Source organism: Haliotis rubra, unplaced genomic scaffold (assembly GCF_003918875.1).
Source record: "Haliotis rubra isolate DU_JTF1 unplaced genomic scaffold, ASM391887v1 Scf342, whole genome shotgun sequence".
Classification (NCBI taxonomy): domain Eukaryota; kingdom Metazoa; phylum Mollusca; class Gastropoda; order Lepetellida; family Haliotidae; genus Haliotis; species Haliotis rubra.
The window spans coordinates 1,066,204-1,091,270 of NW_025767016.1; the positions used below are offsets into that span (position 1 = coordinate 1,066,204).

General features: G+C 40.8%; 1 protein-coding gene across 1 annotated transcript in view; it reads right to left on the bottom strand.

Moving 5' to 3' along the window:
• Nucleotides 1-389: 389 nt before the first annotated feature.
• LOC124284686 (contactin-like) overlaps nt 390-25,067 on the bottom strand; it is a 35,520-nt gene continuing 10,842 nt past the window's right edge. The window contains exons 3-23 of the mRNA XM_046720788.1: nt 20,510-20,604; nt 19,728-19,813; nt 18,969-19,117; nt 18,695-18,808; nt 17,640-17,975; nt 16,945-17,040; nt 15,460-15,693; nt 15,112-15,217; nt 14,264-14,460; nt 13,558-13,830; nt 13,399-13,424; nt 12,976-13,081; nt 12,410-12,553; nt 10,017-10,111; nt 9,780-9,869; nt 9,219-9,366; nt 8,920-9,041; nt 7,759-7,942; nt 7,404-7,522; nt 1,522-1,699; nt 390-553 (exon numbers count right to left, since the gene is read on the bottom strand). Coding sequence (XP_046576744.1) covers nt 390-553; nt 1,522-1,699; nt 7,404-7,522; nt 7,759-7,942; nt 8,920-9,041; nt 9,219-9,366; nt 9,780-9,869; nt 10,017-10,111; nt 12,410-12,553; nt 12,976-13,081; nt 13,399-13,424; nt 13,558-13,830; nt 14,264-14,460; nt 15,112-15,217; nt 15,460-15,693; nt 16,945-17,040; nt 17,640-17,975; nt 18,695-18,808; nt 18,969-19,117; nt 19,728-19,813; nt 20,510-20,604 — 3,062 coding nt within the window. The remainder of the gene's footprint in view (nt 554-1,521; nt 1,700-7,403; nt 7,523-7,758; nt 7,943-8,919; nt 9,042-9,218; nt 9,367-9,779; nt 9,870-10,016; nt 10,112-12,409; nt 12,554-12,975; nt 13,082-13,398; nt 13,425-13,557; nt 13,831-14,263; nt 14,461-15,111; nt 15,218-15,459; nt 15,694-16,944; nt 17,041-17,639; nt 17,976-18,694; nt 18,809-18,968; nt 19,118-19,727; nt 19,814-20,509; nt 20,605-25,067) is intronic.

The following is a 25,067-nucleotide window of genomic DNA, read 5'->3' on the forward strand; positions in this document are numbered from 1 at the left end:
CTCAGACTACTACCACGAACAACTGCTCAGACCTAACCACAACACCAGCCATCTCAGACCACACGAACAACTGCCCTAACCACAACATCAGCCATCTCAGACCACACGAACAACTGCCCTAACCACAACATCAGCCATCTCAGACCACACGAACAACTGCCCTAACCACAACACCAGCCATCTCAGACCACACGAACAACTGCCCTAACCACAACATCAGCCATCTCAGACCACATGAACAACTGCCCTAACCACAGCACAACATCAGCCATCTCAGACCACATACATGAACAACTGCCCTAACCACAACATCCAGCCATCTCAGACCACACGAACAACTGCCCTAACCACAACATCAGCCATCTCTCCAGACCACACGAACAACTGCCCTAATCCACAACATCAGCCATCTCAGACCACACGAACAACTGCCCTAACCACAACATCAGCCATCTCAGACCACAGAACAACCTAAACCACAACATCAGCCATCTCAGACCCATGAACAACCTAACCACAACATCAGCCATCTCAGACCACACGAACAACTGCCCTAACCACAACATCAGCCATCTCAGACCACACGAACAACTGCCCTAACCACAACATCAGCCATCTCAGACCACACGAACAACTGCCCTAACCACAACATCAGCCATCTCAGACCACACGAACAACTGCCCTAACCACAACATCAGCCATCTCAGCACGAACATCTCAGACCAGACACGAACAACTGCCCTAACCACAACATCAGCCATCTCAGACATGAACAACTGCCCTAACCACAACATCAGCCCATCTAACCACAACATCAGCCATCTCAGACCACACGAACAACTGCCCTAACCACAACATCAGCCATCTCAGACCACACGAACAACTGCCCTAACCACAACATCAGCCATCTCAGACCACACGAACAACTGCCCTAACCACAACCTCAGCGATCTCAGACCACACGAACAACTGCCCTAACCACAACATCAGCCATCTCAGACCACATGAACAACTGCCCTAACCACAACATCAGCATAAGGAATCTTATCAAAGAACCCAGTACTTCACCAGATGAAAACTGGCACAATGTTCAAAATTACTCAAGCCATAATTATAAGTAACCAGAGACCACGGATGTCTGACTTTACTCTTGCTTGACAACGGTATAAGAAGCTGTAACCGGAATGTCGGGTCATAATATAATGAAGTTGATATCCACAGAGTATTTTACATTTCGTGGATATAATCATTGTTAGGCCTGTGTACTGAATATACTTTCTGTTTGTGAAGTTACCAACCAACTGTACTGAACGATATAAGTAGATGCTTTTATATGAGAAAGGTTCAGCGTTTTTTAACATGAAAAATAGGCACAGTTTACAAATTACTACTACGAGAGTTATCGTTCGTGTTTGAAGCTCTCGTATTCAGATCTGTACAGCAATATGGAATCCCTCAAACAGGGCACGTGTCTTTACGTCTCAATGACACTGGGAACACGTGACATGCATTTCAACCTACCTAGGGTGAAATACACAGGTGGAGCTTTCTTCCCGTCCCCGCCTGCGTTGAAACCTGTTACCCTCAGCTTGTAGACCAAGCCCTTTTCCAGACCGGTGATGACACCCTGCGTCTTCTTTGCGTCTATAACCACATCAGTCGCATCTCGCAGGTCACTGTTGGCCGGCCAGTACCTCAGCTGAAACGTTTGGAACCCGGAGACTTGCTACATATAGTTGCAGCGTTGTTACATGAGGCTGTACAAAGTACAGATACAGTCTTACATACATGTCACACACGGCCATGTATATTGGCATATTGACACCTTAACGTCTGTATATTGGCATTTCCCAAGACACCTTAACGTCTGTATATTGGCATTTCCCAAGACACCTTAACGTCTGTATATTGGCATTTCCCGAAAAACACTTACCGTCTGTATATTGGCATTTCCCAAGACACCTTAACGTCTGTATATTGGCATTTCCCAAGACACCTTAACGTCTGTATATTGGCATTTCCCAAGACACCTTAACGTCTGTATACTGACATTTCCCAAGACACCTTAACGTCTGTATATTGGCATTTCCCAAGACACCTTAACGTCTGTATATTGGCATTTCCCAAGACACCTTAACGTCTGTATATTGGCATTTCCCAAAACACCTTAACGTCTGTATACTGACATTTCCCAAGACACCTCAACGTCTGTATATTGGCATTTCCCAAGACACCTTTAACGTCTGTATATTGGCATTACCCAAGACACCTTAACGTCTGTATATTGACATTTCCCAAGACACATTAACGTCTGTATACTGACATTTCCCAAGACACCTTAACGTCTGTATATTGGCATTTCCCCCATAAAACCTTAAAGTCTGTATACTGACGTTTCCCAAGACACCTTAACGTCTGTATATTGGCATTTCCCAAAGACACCTTTAACGTCTGTATACTGACATTTCCCAAGACAACTTTAACGTCTGTATATTGGCATTTCCCAAGACACCTTAACGTCTGTATATTGGCATTTCCCAAGACACCTGAACCTCTGTATACTGACATTTCCCAAGACACCTTAACGTCAGCATATTGGCATTTCCCAAGACACCTGAACGTCTGTATATTGGCATTTCCCAAGACACCTTAACGTCTGTATACTGACATTTCCCAAGACACCTTAACGTCTGTATATTGGCATTTCCCAAGACACCTTAACGTCTGTATATTAGCATTTCCCAAGACACCTTAACGTCTGTATATTGGCATTTCCCAAGACACCTTAACGTCTGTATACTGACCTTTCCCAAGACACCTTAACGTCTGTTTATTGGCATTTCCCAAGACACCTTAACGTCTGTATACTGACATTTCCCAAGACACCTTAACGTCTGTATATTGGCATTTCCCAAGACACCTTAACGTCTGTATATTGGCATTTCCCAAGACACCTTAACCTCTGTATACTGACATTTCCCAAGACACCTTAACGTCAGCATATTGGCATTTCCCAAGACACCTGAACGTCTGTATATTGGCATTTCCCAAGACACCTTAACGTCTGTATACTGACATTTCCCAAGACACCTTAACGTCTGTATATTGGCATTTCCCAAGACACCTTAGCGTCTGTATATTAGCATTTCCCAAGACACCTTAACGTCTGTATATTGGCATTTCCCAAGACACCTTAACGTCTGTATATTGGCATTTCCCAAGACACCTTAACGTCTGTATATTGGCATTTCCCAAGACACCTTAACGTCTGTATACTGGCATTGCCCAAGACACCTTAACGTCTGTTTATTGGCATTCCGCAAGACACCTTAACGTCTGTATATTGGCATTTCCCAAGACACCTTAACGTCTGTATACTGACATTTCCCAAGACACCTTAACGTCTGTATATTGGCATTACCCAAGACACCTTAACGTCTGTATATTGGCATTTCCCAAGACACCTGAAGGTCTGTATATTGGCATTTCCCAAGACACCTTAACGTCTGTATACTGACATTTCCCAAGACACCTTAACGTCTGTATATTGGCATTTCCCAAGACACCTTAACGTCTGTATATTAGCATTTCCCAAGACACCTTAACGTCTGTATATTGGCATTGCCCAAGACACCTGAACGTCTGTATATTGGCATTTCCCAAGACACCTTAAGGTCTGTATATTGGCATTTCCCAAGACACCTTAACGTCTGTATACTGGCATTGCCCAAGACACCTTAACGTCTGTTATATTGGCATTCCGCAAGACACCTTAACGTCTGTTTATTGGCATTTCCCTAAGACACCTTTAACGTCTGTATACTGACATTTCCCAAGACACCTTAACGTCTGTATATTGGCATTTCCCAAGACACCTTTAACGTCTGTATATTGGCATTTCCCAAGACACCTTGAACCTCTGTATACTGACATTTCCCAAGACACCTTAACGTCAGCATATTGGCATTTCCCAAGACACCTGGAACGTCTGTATATTGGCATTTCCCAAGACACCTTAACGTCTGTATACTGACATTTCCCCAAGACACCTTAACGTCTGTATATTGGCATTTCCCAAGACACCTTAGCGTCTGTATATTAGCATTTCCCAAGACACCTTAACGTCTGTATATTGGCATTTCCCAAGACACCTTTAACGTCTGTATACTGACCATTTCCCAAGACACCTTAACGTCTGTATATTGGCATTTCCCAAGACACCTTAACGTCTGTATACTGACATTTCCCAAGACACCTTAACGTCTGTATATTGGCATTTCCCAAGACACCTTTAACGTCTGTATATTGGCATTTCCCAAGACACCTTAACGTCTGTATATTGGCATTTCCCAAGACACCTTAACGTCAGCATATTGGCATTTCCCAAGACACCTGAACGTCTGTATATTGGCATTTCCTAAGACACCTTAACGTCTGTATATTGGCATTTCCCAAGACACCTTTAACGTCTGTATACTGACATTTCCCAAGACACCTTTAGCGTCTGTATATTAGCATTTCCCAAGACACCTTAACGTCTGTATATTGGCATTTCCCCAAGACACCTTGAACGTCTGTATATTGGCATTTCCCAAGACACCTTAACGTCTGTATATTGGCATTTCCCAAGACACCTTTAACGTCTGTATATTGGCATTGCCCAAGACACCTTAACGTCTGTTTATTGGCATTTCCCAAGACACCTTAACGTCTGTATATTGGCATTGCCCAAGACACCTTAACGTCTGTATATTGGCATTTCCCAAGACACCTTAACGTCTGTATATTGGCATTTCCCAAGACACCTTAACGTCTGTATATTGGCATTTCCCAAGACACCTTAACGTCTGTATATTGGCATTTCCCAAGACACCTTAACGTCTGTATATTGGCATTTCCCAAGACACCTTAGCGTCTGTATATTAGCATTTCCCAAGACACCTTAACGTCTGTATATTGGCATTTCCCAAGACACCTTAACGTCTGTATATTGGCATTTCCCAAGACACCTTAAGGTCTGTATATTGGCATTTCCCAAGACACCTTAACGTCTGTATACTGGCATTTCCCAAGACACCTTAACGTCTGTATATTGGCATTTCCCAAGACACCTTAACGTCTGTATATTGGCATTTCCCAAGACACCTTAACGTCTGTATATTGGCATTTCCCAAGACACCTTAACGTCTGTATATTGGCATTACCCAAGACACCTTAACGTCTGTATATTGGCATTTCCCAAGACACCTTAAGGTCTGTATATTGGCATTTCCCAAGACACCTCAAAGTCTGTATATTGGCATTTCCCAAGACACCTTAACGTCTGTATATTGGCATTTCCCCCCAAAAAACTTAACGTCTGTATATTGGCATTTCCCAAGACACCTTAAGGTCTGTATATTGGCATTTCCCAAGACACCTTAACGTCTGTATATTGGCATTTCCCAAGACACCTTAACGTCTGTATACTGACATTTCCCAAGACACCTTAACGTCTGTATATTGGCATTTCCCAAGACACCTTAACGTCTGTATATTGGCATTTCCCAAGACACCTTAACGTCTGTATATTGGCATTTCCCAAGACACCTCAAAGTCTGTATATTGGCATTTCCCAAGACACCTTTAACGTCTGTATATTGGCATTTCCCAAACACTTAACGTCTGTATATTGGCATTTCCCAAGACACCTTAAGGTCTGTATATTGGCATTTCCCAAGACACCTTAACGTCTGTATATCGGCATTTCCCAAGACACCTTAAGGTCTGTATATTGGCATTTCCCAAGACACCTTAACGTCTGTATATTGGCATTTCCCAAGACACCTTAAGGTCTGTATATTGGCATTTCCTAAGACACCTTTAACGTCTGTATATTGGCATTTCCCAAGACACCTTAACGTCTGTATATTGGCATTTCCCAAGACACCTTAACGTCTGTATACTGACATTTCCCAAGACACCTTAACGTCTGTATATTGGCATTTCCCAAGACACCTTAACGTCTGTATATTGGCATTTCCCAAGACACCTTAACGTCTGTATATTGGCATTTCCCAAGACACCTTAACGTCTGTATATTGGCATTTCCCAAGACACCTTAACGTCTGTATATTGGCATTTCCCAAGACACCTTAACGTCTGTATATTGGCATTTCGCAAAACACCTCAAAGTCTGTATATTGGCATTTCCCAAGACACCTTAAGGTCTGTATATTGACATTTCCCCCCAAAAAACTTAACGTCTGTATATTGGCATTTCCCAAGACACCTTAAGGTCTGTATATTGGCATTTCCCAAGACACCTTAACGTCTGTATATTGGCATTTCCCAAGACACCTTAACGTCTGTATATTGGCATTTCCCAAGACACCTTAACGTCTGTATATTGGCATTTCCCAAGACACCTCAAAGTCTGTATATTGGCATTTCCCAAGACACCTTAACGTCTGTATACTGACATTTCCCAAGACACCTTAACGTCTGTATATTGGCATTTCCCAAGACACCTTAACGTCTGTATACTGACATTTCCCAAGACACCTTAACGTCTGTATATTGGCATTGCCCAAGACACCTTAACGTCTGTATATTGGCATTTCCCAAGACACCTTAACGTCTGTATATTGGCATTTCCCAAGACACCTTAACGTCTGTATATTGGCATTTCCCAAGACACCTTAACGTCTGTATATTGGCATTTCCCAAGACACCTTAACGTCTGTATATTGGCATTTCCCAAGACACCTTAACGTCTGTATACTGGCATTTCCCAAGACACCTTAACGTCTGTATACTGGCATTTCCCAAGACACCTTAACGTCTGTATATTGGCATTTCCCAAGACACCTTAACGTCTGTATATTGGCATTTCCCAAGACACCTTAACGTCTGTATATTGGCATTTCCCCAAGACACCTTAACGTCTGTATATTGGCATTTCCCCAAAACACCTTAACGTCTGTATATTGGCATTTCCCAAGACACCTTAACGTCTGTATATTGGCATTTCCCAAGACACCTTAACGTCTGTATATTGGCATTTCCCAAGACACCTTAACGTCTGTATACTGACATTTCCCAAGACACCTTAACGTCTGTATATTGGCATTACCCAAGACACCTTAACGTCTGTATATTGGCATTTCCCAAGACACCTTAACGTCTGTATATTGGCATTTCCCAAGACACCTCAAAGTCTGTATATTGGCATTTCCCAAGACACCTTAACGTCTGTATAGACATTTCCCAAGACACCTTTCTTATTTTATTAGAAAGAACAAGTAAGCACAAAGATATTAAGAAGTCGTGCTAACACATATTCAGTCTAGGACGAATGAACCAAATTCAAGGGAATGTTTGTAAACAGATAACACGCCTTCACCCGCGCCCTCGGGACTTACAATGTATCCTTGCAATGCCTCCTCTATGATAGGGACGGTGGAGATGCCCCTCCAGTGGACGTACACGCTGTTGGGACCGTTACTGTGCACCTCCACGTATTCGGGGTAGGCGTTCGGACCTGCAGACACACAACTCAGGTAATAAGCTGTATTTGCAAGACAACATCTCATACTATAGCTTAAATCACAAATGTATAGCACAACGTGATGCGTATCAAATGTCCGAGCGTGATATACATGTAAACAGAGTAACTTTCTGCTCGTGTATCTCGAAGGTGGGTGCTTGATTCAAATGTGATCAGACTCCCACAACATCCAACAGGTGAGTTCTGGTCGGAGATGTACACAGACTAACCTTCTCCTGCTGTAGAGCCCCTGCTGATTTCGCTTTCTGGACCTAGTCCTGCCGAGTTGAACACCTGTACGTTAGCCCAGTAGTCATAGTTCGGGATAAGTCCGATGACAACAGCTTGACTCCGCTGCCCATAGTGATAGGAATGTCCTACAAACTCAGGCTCTCCCTCTACCCAGAAGTTCACCTACACCAAACATGCATTTACTATTGTCAAACCAACTCTTATAAGTTAGGATAATATATGTGGTGAGAAGAGTTTCAAATTTAAGAAATTCTGACAAGAGATTTCATATTGTTTTGTTCTATTTGTCTCCTGTGTAATTTGCGCTGACCAGTCTTTGTGTGTGATAAAAGCTATAGCATACCTGAGGTGAGGTGAGGTGAAATTGGGTTTTTCGTCGTGCTTGAGAATATTTCGCTCATATGACGACCCACATGCGTGTTTGTGTATGTGTGGCTGCTTATACTAGCCCAGACTTAAGCTGGTTTTATAGTGCTAGCTCACTGAGATACCATGCCGCAGTGAAGCATGAATACCCCACTCAGACACAGTATACTGACTCCGAGCCGACCAGTCCTTGTTGTACCCATTAATGCCGAGCGCCAGGCAGGGACCAACAAGTACCATATTTTAACGTATTTTGGTATGACGCGGTCGGGGATCGAACCCGCGACCTTCCGCTCTCCAGGCGGACGCTCTAACCACTACACCACGGAGGCGGTCAGAGAATACCTGATATCCAATGTGATAATAGCTATAGAATACCTGATATCCAATGTGATAATAGCTATAGAATACCTGATACCCAATGTGATAATAGCTATAGAATACCTGATATCCAATGTGATAATAGCTATAGAATACCTGATATTCAATGTGATAAAAGTTATACCATACCTGATATCCAATGTGATAAAAGCTATAGAATACCTGATACCCCTTGTGATAATAGCTATAGAATACCTGATACCCAATGTGATAATAGCTATAGAATACCTGATATCCAATGTGATAATAGCTATAGAATACCTGATACCCAATGTGATAATAGCCATAGAATACCTGATATTCAATGTGATAAAAGCTATAGAATACCTGATATTCAATGTGATAAAAGTTATATAATACCTGATAACTAATTTGATTAATCTATAGAATACCTGATATCCAATAATTTTCCCTTTGACCGCTTCCCTTGTGTCGTCCACGGCGTCGAAGTAAACAACGATGGCGGTGGCGTTGAAGGTGTCGATCCAGATGTTGGTGGGTGTGGCGTAGGGCACTGGAGGAAACAAAGAAAAAAGGGCGACCGTCGGCACTGGGTAAATCTAATAACACACACAGACAGCAAATAATCACTAGTACTGTCCACTGAAAACATTGTATACCACGCAACTAATACTATAAAATATAATGTGACTGATGATACTGTATTGTATATGTATTATGAGTTACATACGGCTTTCTGCTGAGTATATGACGGATACTGTGGAGTTGGGGCCCCGTCCCAGGCTGTTAAAAGCCTCCACCATCACCTCGTACTCGAGGTAGTAGTTTTTGTCCCCCACGGTGATGGTTGTGGTGCCGATACGGCCGAAGACGTCCACCTACAGAAGTACACACACATCATGGTCGTTGAAACTATTTTTGTTGATACAAAATATTTGTTAGATTTCCAAATTCAGTCGTCAATTTCGGCACGGCTGGAGATATTTCATACAACACATTTAGACTAGACCTATGATTTATAGAGTGACATTGTGATTTACATTGTTTCTTGAAAAATACGCGAGACAACAGCTCTTTCGTGGGAAATACAATGTTTACGTCTGAAGTCGCTGTGTTTACGTTATTTCCAACTCTTAATAGTGTTGTAATTCTATTAAGTATTATCTAAAATTGGTCATTGAGTTTAATTCAAGTCAGCTATGTATCTGTAACAGGAACCGTCGTTCACACTTGTGGTATGTCACTAGTTAGGGACGTGGAGACGTTAGCTGTTGCCGATTGTGTAACGTACCCGCTGCCACAAGCCGTGGCTGTTCGTCTTTTTCCGCCAGAACACATAGTACCCGATCGCTGGCCCGCTCTCGTCTTCCAACGACAGGGGCTGGAATACAAAGTCGTCAATGATGGATTACTCCCCTTGTCACAAGGACAGTCTCAGTGTCACGCCCTATAGTCACAGTACTGAAGAATATACGTTTATCATTATTCTGGCTTTATATTCTTGTTTTCTTTTCGCTGGGATACCCACCTGCCACGTGATGGTCAGCGTTCCCACTTTCCCTCCCCCACCCCCAACCTCCATGGGGACAACCACTGGGGCGGCACTAGGCAGATGGTACATGCCTGCAAAGAGATGAAGGCATAACTATGAACACCCGTGTAGCAATGAGATGAAGACTTGACATCTATAACCACGTAGCAATGAGATGAAGACTTGACACCTATAACCGTGTAGCAATGAGATGAAGACTTGACACCTACAATGAGATGAAGACTTGACACCTATAACTATGTTGCAATGAGATGAAGAACTGTGTAGCAATGAGATGAAGACTTGACACCTATAACCGTGTAGCAATGAGATGAAGACTTGACACCTATAACCATGTTGCAATGAGATGAAGACTTGACACCTATAACCATGCAGCAATGAGATGAAGACTTGACATCTATAACCACGTAGCAATGAGATGAAGACTTGACACACTATAACCGTGTAGCAATGAGATGAAGACTTGACACCTATAACCGTGTAGCAATGAGATGAAGACTTGACACCTATAACCATGTTGCAATGAGATGAAGACTTGACACCTATAACCATGTTGCAATGAGATGAAGACTTGACACCTATAACCGTGTAGCAATGAGATGAAGACTTGACACCTATAACCATGTTGCAATGAGATGAAGACTTGACACCTATAACCATGTTGCAATGAGATGAAGACTTGACACCTTTAACCGTGTAGCAATGAGGTTAAGACTTGACACCTATAACCGTGTTGCAATGAGATGAAGACTTGACACTTATAACCATGTTGCAATGAGATGAAGACTTGACCTATAACCGTGTAGCAATGAGATGAAGACTTGACACCTATAACCGTGCAGCAATTAGATGAAGACTTGACACCTATAACCATGCAGCAATGAGATGAAGACTTGACACCTATAACCGTGTAGCAATGAGATGAAGACTTGACATCTATAACCACGTAGCAATGAGATGAAGACTTGACACATATAACCGTGTAGCAATGAGATGAAGACTTGACACCTATAACCGTGTAGCAATGAGATGAAGACTTGACACCTATACAGCAATGAGATGAAGACTTACACATATAACCACGTAGCGTAACCACGTAGCAGATGAAGACTTGCTATAACCGTGCAGCAATGAGATGAAGACTTGACACTTGACACCTATAACCGTGTAGCAATGAGATGAAGACTTGACACCTATAACCATGTTGCAATGAGATGAAGACTTGACACCTATAACCATGTTGCAATGAGATGAAGACTTGACACCTATAACCGTGTAGCAATGAGATGAAGACTTGACACCTATAACCATGTTGCAATGAGATGAAGACTTGACACCTATAACCATGTTGCAATGAGATGAAGACCTGACACCTTTAACCGTGTAGCAATGAGGTTAAGACTTGACACCTATAACCGTGTTGCAATGAGATGAAGACTTGACACTTATAACCATGTTGCAATGAGATGAAGACTTGACCTATAACCGTGTAGCAATGAGATGAAGACTTGACACCTATAACCGTGCAGCAATTAGATGAAGACTTGACACCTATAACCATGCAGCAATGAGATGAAGACTTGACACCTATAACCGTGTAGCAATGAGATGAAGACTTGACACCCATAACCACGTAGCAATGAGATGAAGACTTGACACATATAACCATGTAGCAATGAGATGAAGACTTGACACCTATAGCCGTGCAGCAATGAGATGAAGACTTGACACCTATAGCCGTGCAGCAATGAGATGAAGACTTGGCATCTATAACCACGTAGCAATGAGATGAAGACTTAGCACATATAACCACGTAGCAATGAGATGAAGACTTGACAGCTATAGCCGTGCAGCAATGAGATGAAGACTTGGCACCTATAGCCGTGCAGCATTGAAATGAAGACTTGACACCTATAGCCGTGCAGCAATGAGATGGAAGACTTGACACCTATAACCATGTTGCAATGAGATGAAGACTTGGCACCTATAACCATGTTGATATGAGATGAAGACTTGACACCTTTAACCATGCTGCAATAAGATGAAGACACATATTTACAACCATGTTGCCGCGATATGAAGACTGAATTCCCCCATTATAATAATTTTCAACCTTCCTATGATAGGACCGTTTCATTTCCAAACGGTGTTACAATGTGTCACAATGAGCACTACCGTGGTGCTACCACGACCTTCTCACGTACCTCCTACAACTAGCCCTGACGATAGTGCTACACAATGCACGTATTCCTGTAGTGTTTCCTGACTTACTGGGGTGCACACTGCACCTAATTCTCCCGCGGTGGTCAATGGCTTACTGAGTGCACACTGCACCTATAACCAATCTCCTGTGGTGGTCCCTAACTTACTGGAGGCCATACTGGGGTCCCCGTGGCCGAACATGTTGGCTGCCAGCACCCTGAATCTGTACCCTGTGCCGGGACGGAGAGAAGAGAGCTTGGTCGTCCTCTTGTCGGGGTTATCTTCATCAACCGTCTCTGGCACACCCAAACCTGCAGGCGACACACCTTGCTTTAACTTCCACAATTATTATCAATAAAGTTCTAACTGCAGTTGTGAATAACTATGGCTCCGTTTTCTCCTGAATTCAACATGTCTCCATCCTCCTCCCTGCATTACGTAAACTGCCTGACGGTATTTGTCAAACAATGAAGCATACAACTTTTGACTCACAAACTTCTAGAATGCAGATCAAACAATTTGCCTTAATTTGTCAATATCACGGAGACACGTATAAAAGAGATTTATCAGAATTGATGAAACAGTTAAGCATGATTTGCATATACGGTGAACACCCACTTAACTAGAAACCTGTATACATGAGAGGCTCCAGCACAATACCCCTGTGTTTACATGTAGGTTCACACCGATGTGTGATGTCAAAATGCTTCTTGAAGGCATGAAGTATACGCACGTTGAATCATGACTCTCCAGTCGCTGTTGAAGTTGGTGTTGAACTCAATGATGTAGTAAACAATGGGGTTGCCCCTGTCGGCACCGTCTGTCCAGTCTATAAGTGGCTCCATTCAATCAATAACAGTTGGACTGGTGCCATCAGGCTATTTGTTATTCTAGAGTGTGTCCTCAGATTGGACAGATGGTAGCGATGAAATATTATTTATTGTTCATAGCACCAAATATCTCTCTGTCTGGACCTGCCTCTCTCTAACAAAATAGGTGTTGTGACTGATGTCACAATAAACACACACACACACACATTATATGAACACCAAATGAACCACACACATCGAAGTAAGCACAAGACCTTTCCCACACATGTTGCACGTACACACAAATGCACACATCTGATCAGGTACGTACACACAAACCCACACACATCAGGTACGTAGTCGGGTTTAGGTGCTGCCTCGGGGTTGCACACATTAGGTATTTACAAACACACATCAGGTACGATTAAAACACATTTTATAAAACCCATTGAGTGTGTCCTCAGATTGGACACATTTAGGTATTTACAAACACATTAGGTACGTACATAACACCTTCAGTTCGGCAGTACTGAAGGACTTCCCATGTAGGTTGATCGCTGAGCACTGGTACATTCCATTGTGTTTTTCGGCGTTAGCGTTCTTGATGGTGAGAACGTTGCCGACGATCTCAACATCGCCTGGCGTTGACGTCAGTAGTTCCGTGTCTTTGTACCAGGAATATACTGCTGGTGGAATAGCAGTTGCCTGGCAACGCCATGTCATCTGACTACCAACATCCAGGAACTGGTCTCGCAGTGGGAATATGAAATATGGCCTCGCTGAAAACGATGAAATGTAACACTACTAACCCTCGTGTGCTTAGTCAACAGATAGCAGCTGATGTACAGGCACATATATGGGCATTGTGTTGAACCTTACATATTCCTTGCTAACATCATTGGCGGATCCAAAGGGGGGGAAGGGTCCGACCCCCCCTTTTTGAAAATGACTTAACACCACATTGAAGATTGGCTCAGTTGACACATGTCATCGTATCCAATTTGCGTTCATCAGTGCTTAAATCGTTATTCACCGGATTGCCCGGTCCATATTCGCTTACTTACAGACCGACGCCATATAGCTGGAATATTGCTTCGTGCGACTTTCAACAGCAAACAAACACAATCTGGATGGACTTGTCTATGATTTGTTGGGTACAGATATAGGTACATCGGTCACTTGTCTGCCAATGTCTGCCACACGAAGACTCACATTCAATATTGACGAAGAAAGATTTAGTGTCCGCTGCAGTAGCGCCTCTGTTGACGTGACAGGTGTAGTTACCGCCGTCCTCCACCCTGACGTCGTCAATCATGAGCACGCGGTTGTGGTCTTCGAGGTGGGAGTTGTGGGGGAGGCCGAGGTTGGTGACGCCGTCACCCCGAGTCCACGAGTAATACAGAGGTAACCTGGGGAGGGGCACAGCAGTGAGGTGGTGTTGTCATTCAGTTGTACTCTATTGTGTCCACGATATGATGTATAGTAAATATGTTTAACTGTTATATACTTATAGCACACATCTCACTGTGGAGTATATATATATCATGCTTACAGCTCACGTGTTACTCTGTATATTATATACTCTTGGCATTGTGTACCGTGTATAATATATATGTATAGAAGATATATTCTGTTCATATTATACACATTACATGATTTAACACGAATAAATATTTTATATTTTTTGCAATCCATATCAAATACGTTTATCAATGTATATTGTCTTTATGAGACGTGCTGTACTAAATTGTTACACGGTCTTTTGCATAGCGCCAAACTTTCTACTGTGTATCGTGAGCATGTTTTCCTGTGTGTACTGCAATAGGTAGTGCACAGACACCACGCTGCTCGGTGTATAGTATACGTGTTGCACTATGTTGCACTATGTGTAATGTACATATTGTACAGTAACAGTTTATTATGGACATGTTTAACTGTGTTAAACAAAGTGAACATGCTGTTCTGTGTACAGTGTACCTTCTACTGTGTATGTTACAGCATGTTGTATTTTGTGTGTGGTGTACATCTGTACAGTATATACACGACCAGTACTCTCTTACTTTCCGTATGCCAGACACTCTAGTCGGATGTTCTGTCCCCTCAAGGACGGGTTAGGAAACACTGCCGGAAAGTCGTTGTGGATGGTCGGCCCGAAGTCCATGGCGGCTGAAAAGGCCATGTTTAGTTCACATATACTTGTTAATAACAATGAGCTTCTTTAAGTTAAATGCAGTTAATAAGGAATCTTTATAAGCTATATATATATGTGTGTATACACACCAAAGCATATATTTATATACACTGATACAAATTATCACACAACACATTATTGTCCTTTCTTACAATAGCTCAAATTTTGTTACCAATCAACAATACACATTTTGGGGATGCAATAATCTGGCTCTTACTTTCTCCTCCCACCTTGAGCTCTATGCCAAGGCTGGTTCTCGATGGGGGTTGGGACGTTGCTAGCACCTGCCCCGAGGGCACGGACAGTGTGACCACACAGTGATAGTAGCCAGCGTCCGACTGCTGGACCTCGGACAGGTACAGGTTCCCATTGTGGGATATGAACTGGTACTCATTCAGCTCGGGCCGGACGAAGTGGGCTGCATTGTTCTTGTACCACTGGTACGTCAGGGCTGGATACAAATACAAACACCTTTATTATGTTAGCATTAGACACAACACACAAACACCTTTATTATGTTAGCACTAGAATCAACACACAAACACCTTTATTATGTTAGCACTAGACACAACACACAAACACCTTTATTATGTTAGCACTAGACACAACACATAAACACCTTTATTATGTTAGCACTAGACACAACACACAAACACCTATATTGTGTTAGCACTAGACACAACACATAAACACCTTTATTATGTTAGCACTAGACACAACACACAAACACCTTTATTTTGTTAGCACTAGACACAACACACAAACACCTTTATTATGTTAGCACAAGACACAACACATAAACACCTTTATTATGTTAGCACTAGACACAACACACAAACACCTTTAGTATGTTAGCACTAGAAACAACAGACACACACCTTTATTATGTTAGCACTAGACACAACACACAAACATCTTTATTATGTTAGCACTAGACACAATACACACAGACATTTATTATGTTAGCACTAGATACAACACACAAACATCTTTATTATGTAGGCCATAGATTAGCACTAGACACAACACACAACATACATCACTTACGTGGGTTTCAATAATATACAACATATTCTTGTGTTTTAGGAATGATGTGTGACATATATGCGTTGTAAGCGTGATCTATCACATGTTTGTGTTTCAGGACTGATATATCACATGTTTGTGTTTCAGGACTGATATATCACATGTTTGTGTGTCAGGACTGATATATCACATGTTTGTGTTTCATAACTGATATATTATATGTTTGTGTTTCAGGAGTGATACAACACATGTTTGTGTTTCAGGAGTGATATATATATCATATGTTTGTGTTTCAAGGAGTGATATAACACTTCTTTGTGTGTTACAGGAGTGATATAACACATTTCTGGTGTTACAGGAGAAATACAACACATTTTGTGTTAAAGGAGCGATGTAACCATTTTTTGTGTTACAGGAGTGATATAACACATTTTTGTTTTACAGGAGTGACATAACTCAATTTTATGTGTTACAGGAGTGATATAACACCTTTTGTGTTTCAGGAGTGATATATCACGTTTGTGTTACAGGAGTGATATATCACATCTTTGTGTGTTACAGGAGTGATATAACACATTTCTGGTGTTACAGGAGTGATATAACACATTTTTGTGTGTTTCAGGAGTGATATATCATGTTTGTGTTTCAGGAGTGATCTAACTCATGCTGGTTGTACCTGGGTTGTAGGTGGGGACCTTGCACGTTATATCAGCTCCCTGGTAGAGTGCGGCGTACTGGAACCCCGGGGGATCGTTGGAAAACTCGTGCAGATCTGCAATAGGCATACTCAGGTAATACATCAGGCATCAGACCTCTGCATAATTTCTGCAATATGATGCCACACGCTTGTAACGTAGCGTCGCGCATCAAAATTTAACATTATCTCAGTAATTGTAACGTCACATTTCATCATTCTAAATACTCTCTGCAATTTGACGTTATCCGTCACGAATCTTTGTATCAGATGATCCTCCATTAAAATAGTGTTTGAATTTGACGTTTCTTTGAACAACATTCCAGTTACCTATTCCTGCGCTTTTAGCATGCACTACTGTGCGGATTATAGCGCATAACAAATCGCCATTATTATTATTATTACATCACAACGTGTCAGATTAAAACTGAAGAGGAGGATGGAAGTGCTGTGGGTCTCAGACGTTAACCCACGAGCACGCTATGCTGCTTACAAACCTTGAAACACAATCATAAACAGGCGAACCGAGATTCCGGCCCAAAATACTAGCTTCCCCGCGTGCCATCAAGACGCAACCCTACACAGCTCATTACGACACCTCAGAAAACTGGTCTGCCTGTTTCGCCCCATCCCCTACAACTCATAACTCAGAAGAAGAAGACTGTCGAAGACCGTACATCCAAATGACACCTGAATAGGATCACTGACGATCGTCCCGATAGAGTTGGTAGCCGTGCACTGGTACATCCCCATGTCCAGAGTTGCATCCGGGTTCTGGATAGTCAGCCTGCCATTGGTTAACGTGTAACGTTCATCCACCGATGACGTCACCTCCGATTGGTTAGCAGTGCCATAATACTTGTACCATGTAAATTTCGGCTGCGGAGAACCGGACGCACTACACTCGATGGAAGCGGTTGGATTACGTCCGGCGATCACTATGTCGGGATTACGGTTTAGGAACTTGGGGCCACGTGGAATGAGGCTGGGATCTGTGATGTCTTGGCCATAAGCTAACAAAAGAAACAAGTGAGTGAGTGAGTGAGTGAGTGAATCACGAGAAACATCTTTTCTGAAATTTCATGATTTCCTACTCCAGATTTACTTTGCTCTTATTTAGAGCCGAGCACTTTAGCTTAAAGTTCTAAATAAACATGTTGGTTCAAATACAACAGATATTACGTGAGTAGTGTGCCCGTAGTCTTGACTAGTTTACAATAATGGTTAAAAATAGTATTTATAAAAGAAATATCCTGCAAAGATATATGTTATAATATTGTGTCATCCTGCTGCATATTTACACTGTTTGACTCAAAGAAATCATTTCTTGGAAATCCATGTGCTGATGACATCTCACATTGTTTGGGTGACAGGTTATGGAAATAGGGACAGATACTTAACAAATCTATTTCTCCAACGAGATGGAATGTCCTTATAAAAACAGATTTCACCATGTATATTAAGCTCTGTTCTGATGTCAAATAAATGTTCCAATGGGTTATCGACGTTCATTGTTTTCTGCATCGATGCGTAGATTGATGTATTCATACTCACGGTTTTCGTGTTTTTCCACTAGAACACCCGGTGTCATCGATCATATTTAGTGATACTTTCAAATAAAATTGTTTTGCCTTTTGCTCCCAACGGAATTTGTTTGGGCACCTAACAGAGAGTGATTATTACCTAACGTTGACGAAGAGCCTACTGACTGTAGTCTCGAACAACTACTCACTGTAGTCTCGAACAGCCTGTGTTATTCTGAAGGCTTCGTTCCTACTGATCTCACAGATGTACGAGAGGACAGCACTCTTCGGAGATCGACTCCAGCCAAACTCTCCCAGTGGAACTAAAAGCGGAACACAATTGTTTGTTAGTGTATAGGAAATATACAGTATACCGACATAGAATGGTTCAGTAGTATCACATTTTACATGGAAAAAAATCTTCAATAGATTACAATGTAGTATACTGTTTGAATGCATTAAATAACTGATTGCAACATATACCGGAATATTTATAAACAACGATCTGATTGGTCAGATTGTAATCGGTCGTTTCCAGCCACCAGTTCTGCCCCAGCTGACTGACTGACCCGTCGCCTTCCCACTTCAGGTTCATCTGGTCTCCGGTCCCGCTCGTGAACCATAGGTCCTGTCTGAAACCGACAATGTCCTGCACACCTTATATGGTCATGAGTATCGAACGGCGATGTCATTCTGAATAATTGAACAACAGTCTTTCAGTTTAGAAATAGCTTACATACTGTATCTGTAGAGTGCGAGAGTGAGGTAATACTGCTGAAACAAATACATGTTCATAACATAGTCAGAATTGTTTAATCGACTCTGCATTTAGCAGAGATTCCTCATGGATGTGAAAAGGGTTTTGTCGCTTCTATATTTACAAACGGCTTTTACAGAATTTCCAGAAGGGGGGTTGCCCAAAGTGATTCAGGTCAAGAACGGATGTAATGCTTGGATTGGAACTTGAATCCCCTGCTTGCGAATCCACTCACGGCTGAGGGACACGACTCGATTATGCAACCCCTCTGACTATAAAGAGCTTTTATAACTCTGATATAGATGATTTAACGTTAGTTCTGACTTTAAGTATAGATATGTAATTAATACCCGTGTATTTCTCCCCAACACTCACACTGTAATATAGTAACCCCTGAGACAACCATAGTCAAGCCATTATCAGAGTCATGCTCCAGTTTACTGACAAGATCCATGTCTCGATTAAACTGGGAGAAGTGGTCTAACCTGTTTCCGTCGTTTTTGGTCAGCCACTGGCTGATAAACCTGTGTTCGCCGGCGTCGTTCACACTGACCAGACTGGCTCCGTCAGCCTGAAGAGAGACTCGGAACATGGGTGACCGACAGATACAACATAGAACATGACAGTGTGTTGTTTCTTTGACACTTTACAACACGACAGTGTCTGTTTTCCTCAAAACTTCACATCATGGTAGTGCGAGATGTCCTCACCCCTTTACATCTTCACATTGTTTGATATAATAAAAACTTTACCACACAACAGTGTCTGTTTTCTTCATGCATGGTGGTGTCATATTTCTTTACACCTTGATTTTGCTTGATATATTCTAAACAATTTAACACGAGGTATTTTGGTTTAGAATTTCAACACTTTTCAACATCACAATGTCTGGCTTCTTCAGTTCTTCACAGCATAAGAATGTCAGCTTAATAATATCAGATTTCCTCAAGTGTTTACAAAAAACACCATTGTATTGAACGCGTACATTTTAATTGGGTTAATCATTTTTATTTGCATTTACATGTCAGCTATCAATAGATCGATGTTCATTCAGGTGCAATGTTTTTGAAGAAACGTCTTGTTAATTTCAATGTATCTGATACTTGATACTAATTTGATCAGTACGAATCATGATCAGTTTCTATTGCCATGGGAGAACACTGGGGACGAAGTAAATACATAAAGCATACAGAAAACAGACGCTGTGACCACGTGTTGAGTCACTTCCTGGAACACTTTATGTTTCTGTGAAGAAGCATGATTGTACCTGACAGGCTGCCATTGCTTCTGCATACACCCGGGGTGGGTAGATCACGAAGTGATAACACTTCTGTCCATATTCATCCCATCCTAGGGGGCAGTCTGAAACATCAACATCAACATCATCATCATCATCATCATCATCAACATCATCATCAGCATCAACATCAACATCAACATCATCATCGTCAACATCATCATCATCAACATCAACATCAACATCAACATCAACATCAACATCATCATCATCGTCAACATCATCATCAACATCAACATCAACATCAACATCATCATCGTCAACATCATCATCAACATCAACATCAACATCAGCATCAGCATCAACATCAACATCAACATCATCATCGTCAACATCATCATCAACATCAACATCAACATCAACATCATCATCATCATCAACATCATCATCATCAGCATCAGCATCAACATCAACATCAACATCATCATCGTCAACATCATCATCAACATCATCATCATCATCGTCAACATCATCATCAACATCATCATCAACATCATCATCATCATCATCATCATCATCATCATCATCATCATCATCATCATCATCATCATCAACATCATCATCATCATCGTCAACATCATCAGCATCATCAGCATCAACATCATCATCATCATCATCATCGTCAACATCAACATCATCATCATCATCATCGTCAACGTCAACATCATCATCATCATCATCATCATCATCATCATCATCATCATCAGCATCATCAGCATCATCAGCATCAACATCATCATCACCACCACCACCACCATTATCATCAGCAGCATCAACAGCACCAACACCACCATCATCACCATCATCTTCATCATCATCGTCATCAACATCAACATCATCATCACCACCACAACCATCGCTACCAAATTATTCATGACAACATCAACAGAGGATCAGTACAGGAATATCGTCACGTGTTTGAAAAGACAGTGTCGTATAGGTTTAAACAGGATGCAAGTAACAGTACCCAGTACAATCACAGACACCTACACCATTAGGTGTATCTCGGCTATATCTACCTCTCAACATTAATTCAAGATTGAACAGTGAAACAATAGTAAGTGAGATAGTAGCACTGAATTGGTTCTCGGAATACGTTTTCAAGGTAAATTTCAAATTATTAACTTTTAAATTATACACTGCCTCTGATATTCCGATCAGCAGCTGATCACGTGGCAGTTTCGTGGGTGCACGTCGACGACTTACTACACACCGTGGGACAGACAGACCACCGTGACCTGGCGTTTTCTGTCCTCACGTTGGAAAGTTCGTGGGTTAACTGCAGTTCAGACGTTAGGGCTCCTACTGGCATTGATAACATCGCGTCACTGAAGTTAGTGAAATCAGTCAAATAACGCTTTTCGGTGAAACAAGTCAAATATCCTCCTTTGGTTAAAAATGTCAAATAACGCTCTTGGTAAAATGTGTGAAATATCCCTTTTTAGTGGAATTTGTCAAATAACGATCTTTGGTGAAATATGTCAAATATCCTTCGTTGATGAAATATGTAAAATGACGTTCTATGGTGAAATATGTAAAATATCGTTGACTGGTTGAAAGAGACAAATGAAGCTGGCTGATTAACGTCGGCTCCAGAATATATCATCTAATGCGCGCTGATGGTATATGTTACCAAAGCCTAATGCTGCCACTTTTGTAGCATAAATATTTTTTTTCTGCTACAGTTCTCGTTGCTTCGAATATTTACTCGTTACTTCGAGTATTTTCTCGTTACTTCAATAATTTTCTCGTTACTTCAAGTTTCTATCAAAAAATTGAAATTTCGAGTATTTACTCGTTGCTTCGAGTATTTTCTCGTTACTTCAATTATTTTTTCGTTGCTTCAATTAATTTCTCTTGGCTTCGAATATTTTCTCGTTGCTTCAAGTTTCTCTCAAAAACTTGAAATTTCGAATATTGACTCGTTGCTTCGAATATTTTCTCGTTACTTCAATTATTTTTTCGTTGCTTCAATTAATTTCTCGTGGCTTCGAATATTTTCTCGTTACTTCAAGTTTCTATAAAAAACTTGAAATTTCGAGTATTTTCTCGTTGCTTCGAGTATTTTCTCGTTACTTCAATTATTTTTTCGTTGCTTCGATTAATTTCTCGCTGCTTCGAATATTTTCTCGTTACTTCAAGTTTCTCTCAAAAACTTGAAATTTCGAATATTGACTCTTTGCTTCGAATATTTTCTCGTTACTTCAATTATTTTTTCGTTGCTTCGATTAATTTCTCGTGGCTTCTAACATTTTCTCGTTGCTTCAAGTTTCTATCAAAAAATTGAAATTTCAAATATTTTCTCGTTGCTTCAAGTTTCTCTCAAAAACTTGAAATTTCAAATATTTTCTCGTTGCTTCAAGTTTCTCTCAAAAACTTGAAATTTCGAATATTGACTAGTTGCTTCGAATATTTTCTCGTTACTTCAATTATTTTTTCGTTGTTTCGATTAATTTCTCTTTACTTCAAGTTTCTATCAAAAACTTGAAATTTCAAATATTTTCTCGTTGCTTCAAGTTTCTCTCAAAAACTTGAAATTTCAAATATTTTCTCGTTGCTTCAAGTTTTTATCAAAAACTTGAAATTTCGAATATTGACTAGTTGCTTCGAATATTTTCTCGTTATTTCAATTATTATTTCGTTGCTTCGATTAATTTCTCGTTACTTCAAGTTTCTATCAAAAACTTGAAATTTCGAATATTGACTCGTTGCCTCGAATATTTTCTCGTTATTTCAATTATTTTTTCGCTGCTTCGATTAATTTCTCGTTGCTTCAAGTTTCTCTCAAAAACTTGAAATTTCGAATATTTTCTCGTTGCCTCGAATATTTTCTCGTTATTTCAATTATTTTTTCGCTGCTTCGATTAATTTCTCGTTGCTTCAAGTTTCTCTCAAAAACTTGAAATTTCGAATATTTTCTCGTTATTTCAACTATTTTTCGTTTCTTCGATTAATTTCTCGTTACTTCAAATTTCTATCAAAAACTTGAAATTTCAAATATTTTCTCGTTGCTTCAAGTTTCTCTCAAAAACTTGAAATTACAAATATTGACTAGTTGCTTCGAATATTTTCTCGTTATTTCAATTATTTTTTCGTTGCTTCGATTAATTTCTCGTTACTTCAAGTTTCTATCAAAAACTTGAAATTTCAAATATTTTCTCGTTGCTTCAAGTTTCTCTCAAAAACTTGAAATTTCGAATATTGACTAGTTGCTTCGAATCTTTTCTCGTTATTTCAATTATTTTTTCGCTGCTTCGATTAATTTCTCGTTGCTTCAAGTATATTTCAAAAACTTGAAATTTCAAACATTTTCTCGTTACTTCAAGTTTCTTTTCAAAACTTGAAATTTGAAGTTTTAATCGTTGCTTCCAGTATTTTCTCGTTACTTCAAGTTTCTAAAAGAAAGTTGAAGGAACGAGATAAACACTCGAAACAACGAAAAGGGGATGTCCTAAAACTCGGGCCGGGCCGAGCCGGCTCAAGGATGGTCAAGTAAAACCATGTCTACAATTAATTAATCCAGCTTACACCCATGACAATATGAGCAGCAGGAACCCAACACGTGTGTCATAATAACCTTAGTACGAGTAAATCGCTTAAAACTCAAAAAGGCGAGTGGCCTGTGAAAGTGACTAAGCAAGGTTACGTCTAAAAGAGAAGTCGTGAAACGAAACAGGATTCAAAACGTACACATACTTCAGTCAATCCCGATATACATTTCTGTCGGCCCGGAAAGGTTTTTACGAATACTATCTCAAAAGTTCACTGTTCATCGTATTTAAAGCATGCCCACAGGTAAATGATACGATCTTTTCCCACACTTTGACAATTGTTCGGTTCTGTTTGGCCCGGGCCGTCAAAAGCAGCATAGATCTCACACATGTATCTTGAATTTTGTTTAAATCCATAAAATAGTATTTTATCTACCTAAATATCATTTTCAATGTTACAAAATGCCACATGTAAAGATAACTGTGTCCGTTAAAGTGAAGCCCGTTTCCCTCTCCATTCCAAACATATCCAGCCTCTATCAAAAGTGTTAAGTCTATGACTTGTCCCGGGCCATCAAAATCAACTTAAACATCACACATGTATCCTGAATTGTACACATATCTAGTTATATCTACCTTAAACCTCTTTATGAAGTCTCAGATTGAAGTAATTTGAACGATTGCGTTGCTCAAAGTGGGGCCCTTAGCCTCATTCTCAACATGTCACAAGTCATCGGACCACAGTCATATGAATCCCCGTTCTCATATTTGTTTGGTCTGTAGCAAATATCAAACTGATACCCATCGAATGTTACCATTTAAAAAGTATGCCAGAAACACAGGCGAACAACCTGGCTTATATAAGGTAGTATTGTTTTGTTTTTATTTTTAACCCCTTTTACGTATGAATCAGAGTACTATGTATCATTCACACTCCGATATGTTTGTCAACATATACATGTAGTATGGATGCACCCAGTTCGTCCGTTGCGTCAGTTTTTAAAAGTAAAGAAAGAAAAGAAATTCCCCACGCAAAC